The 10,058-nt window shown below is 50.1% G+C and overlaps 1 protein-coding gene across 1 annotated transcript in view; it reads left to right on the forward strand.

Moving 5' to 3' along the window:
- LOC102180801 (myeloid-associated differentiation marker-like) overlaps positions 1-9,090 on the forward strand; it is a 31,388-nt gene extending 22,298 nt beyond the window's left edge. The window contains exons 4-6 of the mRNA XM_005695022.3: positions 6,075-6,135; positions 7,112-7,165; positions 8,207-9,090. Of these exons, the coding sequence (XP_005695079.3) occupies positions 6,075-6,135; positions 7,112-7,165; positions 8,207-9,090 (999 nt within the window). The remainder of the gene's footprint in view (positions 1-6,074; positions 6,136-7,111; positions 7,166-8,206) is intronic.

A 10,058-nucleotide genomic window follows, 5' to 3' on the forward strand; every position in this document is an offset into this window, starting at 1 on the left:
GTATTAAAAAGCAGAGACATTGCTTTGCCGACAAACGTCCTGTTAGGTAGTTAGAATGGGAAAAAGAAGTCCAGAATGGTGGTGGCTAAAAGACAAAGAAGGAAAAAGCCCACAAAAGTAGAACAAAGGAGGTGCAGGGAGTGGAGTGAGGACCTCAGGTAAAACAGTCTTCCTGGCTAGCCCAGTTTACACAGGGCAGGCTCAGGGGAAGGAGGAAAACATACAAAAAGAGGAGCCAAAACTGACCCAGGGGCCTCTCTTCTCTTCTAGTCTTTTGGGTCAGCTCGCCCTCATGCCTCAAGGATGTATTTTTTGTTGCTTGCCAAATAAAACTGAGCTGTAACACTGATCTGTCTGTTGCTTCAATTTTTTGCTGCAGCAAGACAGAACTGAGGAAATTACAAACTCCCCCTACAGTCCAGATAGTCAAAGCTATGGTGTTTCCAGTAGTCATGTAGTGATGTGAGAGAACTCATCACATATCTGCAGTTCATGGGGTCTCAAAGAGTCGGATATGACTGAGGGACTGAAAATCAGCAGAGAGAATCCCTCTTGGCTCATTAACTTTAAGGTAGTGAAAGTGAAAGTGAAAGTGAAGTCGCTCAGTTGTGTCCGACTCTTTGCGACCCATGGACTGTAGCCCACCAAGCTCCTCCATCCATGGGATTCTCCAGGCAAGAGTACTGGAGTGGGTTGCCATTTCCTTCTCCAAGGTAGTGTAGTGTAGTAATATAAAATCTTTTTTTAATCAAATAAATGTCCATTCTATTTATCCAATTCCAAATAACCATCCAAAGATTTTTTTACATTTATTTAGTCAAGGCAAATCCTTTTTTAAGAGAATCTGCCTCAATGAAATGTGCTTAGTCGTTCAGTCCTGTCTGACTCTGAGACCCCATGGACTGTAGCCCTCCAGGCTCCTCTGTCCGTGGGATTCTCTAAGCAAGAATGCTGGAGTGGGTTGCTGTGTCCTCTTCCAGTCATTGAAATAATAGCTACATTTTCTTTCCAAATTTTTTTCTGGAGTTATTCTTAATTGTTCTTATTAGCATCTGTAAGAGACATTGAGGGGAATAAGGACGTTTCCCAAACTAGCTTTTCTTGTTTTCAGGTTAACTTAACTTTGGTTAGATAGGTACAGGAAAAAAAGAGTTGTTTACAATGAGAGCACTCTAGATTTCATAATTTGTTAGTTTCTTTAATTTTAGAAATATCCATCACTTGGGCACTAATAAATTATAAAAGGACCTCTTATAGGCCTAACTCGAACAAACACACAACAGAACAACTAAGGAATGTCAGATAGAATGTTTACATCTCAAAAACACATAGAAAAGTAAGTTTTCCCCAGGAGGTCTTTGTTTAAAATTACCAAGCCAGCTTCCAGCCTGCCCCCTCCCCACATCATCTTATTTAATTACACAAGTAAAAAAAAAAAAAAAGAGCTTTCTGGGGGAAGAAAAATATTTTTTACATGTGATCATCTTTAACTTCCACTTAAGTAAATTCTTGTCATAAGTTACAGGTTGACCAGTCCCCTAGGATTTTCCCTGGAGCCTGGAGGGCTACAGTCCATGGGGTCACAAAGAGTCAGACACAACTGAGCCACTAAGCACATTTCACTGAGGCAGATTCTTTTAAAAAAGGATTTACCTTAACTAAATAAATGTAAAAAAAAAATCTTTGGATTGTTATTTGGAATAGGATAAATAGAATGGACATTTCTTTGATTAAAATAAGATTTGATATTACTATACTACCTTAAAGTTAATGAGCCAAGAGGGATTCTCTCTGTTGTTTCTAGGATTTTCCCTGGGGGACTCTGAGACGGAACTTTAGAGGAAGCGCTTCCATTCTAGCTTAAGCAGTTAGTGTCAGAAGTCTGTGCTCCCAAACTCAAGTAAACAAGCCAAACCAAACCACACTAACAGGAAGTCACCAAAAACAAAGCAAATGGCAAAGAGATGCCAGGAAATTTAAAACACAAATGGCAAGACTGCCCCAGACGTGACTTCTAAGTCCCACCAAGCCTGGGACACTTCTCCAAAGCAGCGCCTTTCCATAGGGAGAAACCCCAAAACTGGAACTCCATCAGTCCCCCAAACAGAAAACATCAAGAGGCCTTGAGGTGCACCTCGGGGGATTTACCAAAATGCTGGTGGGTCACAACACACCACACGCCCTCCTCCTGATCCTCCAATATTTAGTGTTTCTGTGAGTGGAAGGTCAGGCTGGCACAGACAAGAGAATAAAAAGTTGTCCTCAAGGCGTAAGAGACCTTGGCAGCTGCAAAGGGCAACCTCTCTCCCATTCTCTGCAATAGTCTGGAGTTCCAGAGTCGAGCCACAGAGTCGGGTGTGATCAAGCAGGAGGTCTGTGGCCTCAGAGAATTCCCTCAATTCTCCGCTCTCCCAAAGGAGGCTGGCACTGTTAGGGGAAGCACACTGACTCAAACTACCAACATGGTCCCAGATGCCTCCATCATCTCTCTTACACTCTGCCCCACTCCCAAAGGACCCAGTTTTCTCCTCCACCCAGAGGAGGAGTGTCCACCAGAACTTGCTCAAATATAGGCACAACAAGACGCAGATTTCTGTATCTTCAAACAAATAGGGCAGTGTAGGCACCAGACCATTCATAACTTTTGTACTGAAACGAGCCTGACATGTTATGGGTATTTTATTGACATTATGGCCCTATTACAAAATAGAATGCAGAACTCTGAACTGACTTTCAAGGAAAACAGGAGGCTTCAAAGATAAACCCTAGAATACAGATCCACTGAGCAGGGGTGTTCTGTCCTTTGTTCATTGTGGTAGTCCCTGAACTGAGAAGAGGGCCTGGCACACGGCAGACACTTGCTGACTACAGCACAGGATTACAGCCCCAGGGTCCTGCCTGGACCTCCCACTCTGGACACATTCCATCCCTTCTGCCTTTAGGGGAAATGTCTGAGAATCAGTGATTTGTGTGTAATCTCACTTAATTCTCCCAAGCACCCCCACGGTCTTGTGTGATGAATACCTCCCTGCATGGATTCATTGACAACCTGAACTGCTTGCCCTATTTGAGGATGTCCCTCTCCTGTGAGTCGCGGTGAGCAACTAGGCCTCACCCTAATAAGAAACTTAAAGGCCAGATAAATATTTGACCAGCTGCACAAGAGGGGCCTGCACACACACCTAAGGAGCAGTTGAAACACACCAGGTCAGATCAGATTTCCTTCTGATCTGCAGTAGAGTCCAGTGTGTGCTTACAATGGCCACGAGTGCCTGGACCAGCTGCCCTGGCTGTGCCCTTGCTGCTCAGCTCCCCCCATCCTGATCTAAGCCTGTTCCCAGGCTGGCCCCTCCCTAGTAGCTCTCCAAGCTACCCTGCCTCCTTCTAGTACAGTTGTTCTCTGCTTGAAGTGAAGTGAAGTGAAAGTCGCTCAGTCATGTCTGACTCTTTGTGACCCCATGGACTGTATAGCCTGCCAGGCTCCTGTGTTCATGGAATTCCCCAACAAAAATACTGGGGAGGGTAGCCGTTCCCTTTTCGAAGGGATATTCCCAGCCCAGGGATTGAACCCAGGTCTCCCACATTACTGGCAGATTTTTTACCATCTGGGCCACCAGGGAAGCCTAAGAATATGATAGTGGGTAGCCTATCCCTTCTCCAGGGGATCTTCCTGACCCAGGAATTGAACTGGAGTCTCCTGCATTGCAGGCGGATTCCTTACCAGCTGAACTTTGCCAGAAATGTTCTCTGTGGGGTGTAATCCAAAGCCTTTATGACTAAAAGCAGGAGCTATTATCTCCATTTTCTGGATGAACAAACTGAGGTTTAGAGTGGCATTGACTGGGCACAGGACTACCGTGTGCCAGACAGAGCCCTGGTCTCAGTTCAGGACTGGGGAGCATGTAGACATATCAGGGGAAAGGCCCTGTGATGACCAAGAGGAACTGGAAGAAATTTTCAGTGGCTGGAGGAAGGTGAAGAGGCTGGAGAGGTAGAAAGGGGTCTGAGCTTGCAGGACTCTGGAGATGACATTTTGCAGTTTATTTTTCATCCTCAGGTTACAAAGAAGCTGTCAAAGGTGTTTCAGTTTGAGTTCAGCCCAAGCAGACATTGAGGGAAAGAGTGGAAATAGAGAGAGCAGCTAGGAGCCAATGGCAGGACTGCAGGTGAGAGGATGGACGGCCTTTCATGCCACCCTTCTGGGACCAGCCCTTCACTTCTTCGTCTCTGACCCTCATACCAGCCCTGGGAGGGTTATTATAATCTCCAGTCTACAGATCAGGAACTAGGACCTCAGTGGGGCTAGAACTCAGGACCTCCCAGCCCTGCAACCACTGAGTGGGGCCTGGCCCCCAGCCTCTGCCCGCCAGGTCTTGCCCTCAGCACCTGGCAACAGAGGCCAGCGGTTTTACCAGGAGACACGGCACATCCCCTGAACTCAGGGTGCTGGGCCAGGCTAGAGTTTGCCTTTCCCGCCATGTTTCAGCAAAGCTACTCAAACCCTCTCATCCTCCAGCAGGGAAAGCACATGCTTTTTCCATGAAGAGGAGAAACTGTGCCCTGAGTGAGTAAGTTTCTTGGCCATGGTGCCCATGGCAGACTGGGCAGGAAGCGGGCAGCGTTCCTACCACTCCTGGAACCAGACCGCCTGGATTCTCACCTTCAGAGACAGCGGGCCTTCGGATAGGGCAGGGCGCGGGGGAGCAGGGCAGGGTGTGAACATGAAGAGAGGAAGCAGGTGAAAATGGAGAATCCTGACCCTGAATAGAAGGTCTTTTCTCCGTTGGGCAGGGCTGGGGGTGGAGAAGGTGAGAGGGAAGGCTACCGGGTGTGGAAAGAGCAGGCAGCCCTTCCAATCCCCTTATTCTACCAGCAAACAGGTCTGAGTCAGAGGTAACCCGGGTGAGCTTAGCGAGGCAGGACCACTGTCGATGGTCCTTTCCAGACACCCCAGATTTCCCTCGATGCCTCCAGGGTTAGGTGGCAGGAAGGGATCCCATCCCTGTGTCGTAGTTCATTCTGCCAAAGGACTTACAGGTGTTTCGAAAGCCAAAGCCAGCCCTGTGCACTGGTTCCCCTGGCTCAGCTGAGACCTGATTTTCCTCCCATCTTTTCCTCATTTGCTGAGAATCCCCTGAGAATCCTGAGACTTCAAAGGGAGCCAGAAATACAGATATTCTTTGAAATTAAAACACTGTGCAGTTAAACATGTAAGGGAAACATAGCATCAATTCTATACCATCTGATAGACACAGAAAATACTGTGAAGGGAAACCAAACACAGGTACCAGCCACCTTGAGTACAAACAGGATTGCAGCCCCTGAGCTGGAGCAAATCAAGCTTGCCTGTGCTGATGTCCAAAGAGGGCCAGGGCCTTCTGGGTCCTCTGTGAGGGGCACGGGGAAGGGCACAGGTAGCTGGCAGGGATTGAGTGTGCCATGTGACAGGCCTTCTAATGAGCCCTTCATGTGCTTTTATTCATTTAACTGATACAAAGTAGGGATTAAGCCCATTGCACAGATGGGGAAACTGAGGTTCTAATGAGCAACTTGCCCCAAATCATCCAACTCTGAAATGTCTGCCAAAAGTCCAGAGCCTTCTGGTAACTGAGTGTCCATCTCCCCTCCACCTTCTCTGTCCTTCTGGCACCTCTTCCTTCCTTCCTCTGTCCTAGCCATGACCATCCCAGCTCACCGTCTTCCAGTCCACATGCCTGGAGTTGGGCAGGCAGGGCTCAGCCACATCCAGGCTCTGCTCTGACCGGGGCACCATGTCCAGGCTCAGAGATTAGAGTGGAAGAGGGGCTTCTGGGAGACTAAGGCAAAGCTCTTCTTTCCAGTCGAGGGACATGAGGCCCAGAGAGGGCACAGGCCTTACCCAGGGTCACACAGCTGGAACCCCCATGCCTCTCCTGCCCAAGTCCTCCCCTATGCCATCAAATGGATCCAAAGCTGTCATTTAACCTTAGGTGGAATCAGGGTGACTTTGGGGATGTTGGTGGGGGAGCAACTGGGAAACAGACAGCACGACACCTCCATATTCCCTCACCCCAGTGCCCCTCCCCACCTTGCAGTGCCCACTGGGAGGCCCGCAGGCCCCAGGGCTCCACTGGCAATTGGGGCTCAAGGAGCTTTGTAAGTCCAGGGAGGTTCTCAGGTTTGCTCCGTGTTTCTCTTTCAGCCTCAGCTTGTCCCAGGGTTTATTATCAGCAAAGGTGATATAATAATCCTCTGATGGCAGGAGGCTGGCTGGGGCTCAGGGTGCTGGCCCTTCCGCCCTGGGGGCCTCTCAGCAAATAGTCCCTTGGAAACAGGGCAGCTGTCCCTGAGGAGGGGGCGGGCTGGGAGGGGCCGCACTCCCCATACACTGGACCCTGGAGGAGCCTCTGTGTGAGCAGGACTGTAGCCCTGGGTGGCGGGACTGTCTTGGGCAGGTGACCTGGGCAATTCCATGGTCTCCAGGGTCCCTGCCACGCTGGCCACGTGTCCCTGTCACAGCCCTGAAACCCCTTCAGGCCCCTGTTCTCCTGACTCAGTTCCAGCCCAGGCCCCTACTCTGTGGGAAGGTTGGCTCCATGCCTGCATCCCTTCTGGGTCAGAAGACATCTACTGGGCTGCGTCAGGGCCACTAGGACCCTGGGATCCCCCCAGTCATCTCCACTCTGCCCCCCGCCCCCATCCCAGTCCCAGGAGCATCCTCAGGGTTGTCCCCTCCCAGGGGTCCTGCAGGGGCCTCCTCTCTCAGCTCCTGCCCTTAAAAGGGGGCCGATCATCCGTCCATCCCCACCCCCTCCCTGGGATGCCCTGAAAGGCTCCCCATCAACAACAGACACAGCATCCTTGTTCATTTCCAATCCCTTCTTCCAAGTTTGGAAGCTGCTAACTAGTCTCCCAGGCCAGGAAAATCCTCACTCAGGTGGGACTACTCCTAGATCTTTCCAGACTCCCACCTAGATGGCAGCTTTGGAGCTTCAGAGCCAAATGGTATGTTAATTTATTCTGTTATTCCTCCATGATGCTTGCCTTGGAGTCATGCTCAGTCAGAGTCTCCCTCCCCAGTGGAGAAGGGTCACATGTTAAAGCAGAATTTGGGGAGGAGATTGAACAACAGCTTCCACTTCCCACGTCATCTCATCCCCACGGCCTTGCTCTCACCCCATGGCTCCTCCCTGTTCACCCCTGAAGCTGCCCTCCTCCGGATGGGGCTGCGTCCCCTCAGATGGCAGCTCCTTCTAGTGATGGCTGTGGGGAGGGCAGGCCGGGACGTGTGTATCTTCAGGTTGCTATAGAAGAAGCCCGTGGCCCTGAAGGGATGTCCTGGGTCCCAGAGACCGGAGACTTGGTCCTGGGCTGCCACCCTCAGGCCCTGCTGACATGTGGGCTATAGAGCAAAGTGCTCAAACCCACGTTGGCATTTTCATGTGGGGTCCCACTTCCTAGCCATGCCACCTTATGTAAGACACTTGATTGCTCCAGCCTTAGTGTTCTCATCTGTAAAATGAGGTTAGCAGTACAATCCACAGTCTCTTTCCTGAATACTCAGAGTCAGAATAAAGATAAGGCCTAGAAGTGAGAATTTTTCAGCCCCAGACAAGCAACCTGATACACATCTACTCTATATGACGTAACACCAGAAGCTCTTTGTAATCAAATCCATTAATATTTATGCAACTTCACTTTTGAGCTTGCACACTAAGTGAAATAAAGACCACTAATTATCTCATGTCTGTTTAGGTCAAATTCTGTTAGCAAATGAATTTTTTTTTATACTTTCCAATTTTCAGAGCCTGAAAGCCTTGGGATGTCAGATAAGGGCCATCCTACTCTGTGTTCCTGTAGATAATGACCCAGTGCAAAGGGCAAAAATATGTTCATGGTTTGAGGCCAGACCCAACCTAGCTGTGAGATAACACAATTCTCCTGACAAGGCCAAGGGTGATGGGTGGGGAGAACCATTCTGGAGCGGCTGTGCTATTACCCGAGTGTCTGAGCCATTGGTTCCAACTCCACAGACCCTGAGCCTCAGCCATCATAGGGCCCTGAGCCTTTTCCAGATGTCTGACTTAATCTGCCTCTGAAGCTGGATCTTTCTCCGGTGGGTCCTCAGTCAAGACCGCTCTCATACTAGCGAAGGTGTCCTGCATGAACATCGCAACCTCCACGTAATCGTCCTGAGGCCTGGACTTCTGGGCCATCATGGGCTACTTCCTCCGAACGCTGCAGCTGCTCTCCACCTGCGTGGCCATCTCACTAGTGGGCAGCCTGGACAGCTGGACGGTGCCCACAAGTAACTGGTCCTTTGTTATCTTGTGCTTCTGCTGCCTGGTGACCCTCATCATCCTCATAATCGAATCACTGGAGCTGCAGTACCGCTTCTCCTTCTCTTGGGGGGATTTTCTCCTCTGCCACGCCTGCTACCTCGCCCTCTTCTGCCTCTTGGTCTCCGTCATTTACCCCACTACCTATGTTCAGTTTTTGCCTTACACCCCCTCCCGGGACCGCGCCATCGCTGCTAGTGCGTTCTGCTTCATTTCTACTGTGTCTTATGCCACCGAAGCAATCTGGATCTTGGGCTGGCCCCGGACAGGTGATTTCACTGGCTATATAGGCAGCTTGCCATTCCTCCTCAAGATGCTAGAGACACTGGTGGCCTGTGTCATCTTACCCTTCATCAGCAATCCCTACCTGTACATGGACCATCCGTTGCTGGTGTCGTGCGTGGCTGTGTACTCCATCTGCTTCATCCTGGGGATCGTGACCATCCTGTTGAACCTGGCTAACTATGAGAACCGGCTGCCCATCTCCTCCTCCATGTTCCATCTGATGCTGAGCCTGCTGTCTGTCCTTCTCTACACTGGTGCTCTGGTCCTCTGGGTGCTCTACCAATTTGACGAAAAGTTTGGAGGGCAGCCCGAGAGGTCCAGGGATGTGAGCTGTCAACAAAGACTTACCAACTATGTTTGCACCTGGGACCAGCGACTGGCTGTGGCCATCCTGACAGCCATTAACCTGCTGATTTACGTGGCCGACCTGGTGTACTGGGCTCACCAAGTTTCTGTAGGGACTGAGGACCAGCCCGGGGACTCCTGACCACCTCTGCTCACAGGAGGTACCTTTACCAAGCTCTGATGTCTTCCTGGCTCCCTCGCTCCCTCCTCACACCCTCCCCCCTTTATCTCACTCTCCTTTCTGTTCCCTTCCCCTCTTCTGCTCTGCTTTGTCTCCTTCCTGTTCTGTCTCCAGAGCAAGGGGACACCTTGTTTTGCCTCTCTCTCATTTTTTCTGTATTTTCCACTCTTTGCCCCCTTTCTGGTCATCCTTGGTTTCTCATCTCCTGTGTCCTGACCACCTCTCCCCATCTTCCTTCTTCTGATCCATCAAGACCTGAGACTCCTTCCTTCTCTGCCCATCACCCCCTCCCGCCTCCTGAGGTGCTGACTCCACAGCACACAGCCCTCTGTGCAGCTGTTCACACCCTGGGCCTCTGGAGGGACCTCATTGTCAGAGTGTGTCTGTCCCCCTGGTGGTGCCTTAGTTAGTGTGTGGGGTGGTTTTGAGATGTGACTGGTAGCTAAGGATCAGGCCTCACTTCCTCCTCGTGGAGAGGGTGGTACAGTGCGTCTCTCCTTTAAGTTAAAAAAAAAATCTCTGGAGATCAATAATTTCCCTTGGGCGGGAGTACTAATGCAGAGACTTGGATCCCTAGGCCCCCCCCTTGGTGCTCCATCCCATCTGAGATTGGCTCCAGAATTTTTTCTGGCTTACTAAAACCCACTGTTTACAGGCCATGTGGACAAAAAAATATTGCGAGTCATTTCTTAAATGATGAATGCTGCTGGCCATCAAGCCTTCAGCCACTGTGGCAGCCCCCAGTGGGGGCAGCCCGAGGGGAATTCATGATGGAGAAAGACAGGGCACTGGCTTTAGATCATTACGATGCATAAGAAAGGAATGCTTCTAATGCACTCAGACTCCTGCACCTTCTGGTCCCGAGAAAAATACTAAACCTTGAGATGTCTGTTTTTGTGATTAGTGATAATCCTTTGATGTTTGACTGC

This window comes from Capra hircus, chromosome 21 (assembly GCF_001704415.2).
Source record: "Capra hircus breed San Clemente chromosome 21, ASM170441v1, whole genome shotgun sequence".
Taxonomy (NCBI): Eukaryota; Metazoa; Chordata; class Mammalia; order Artiodactyla; family Bovidae; genus Capra; species Capra hircus.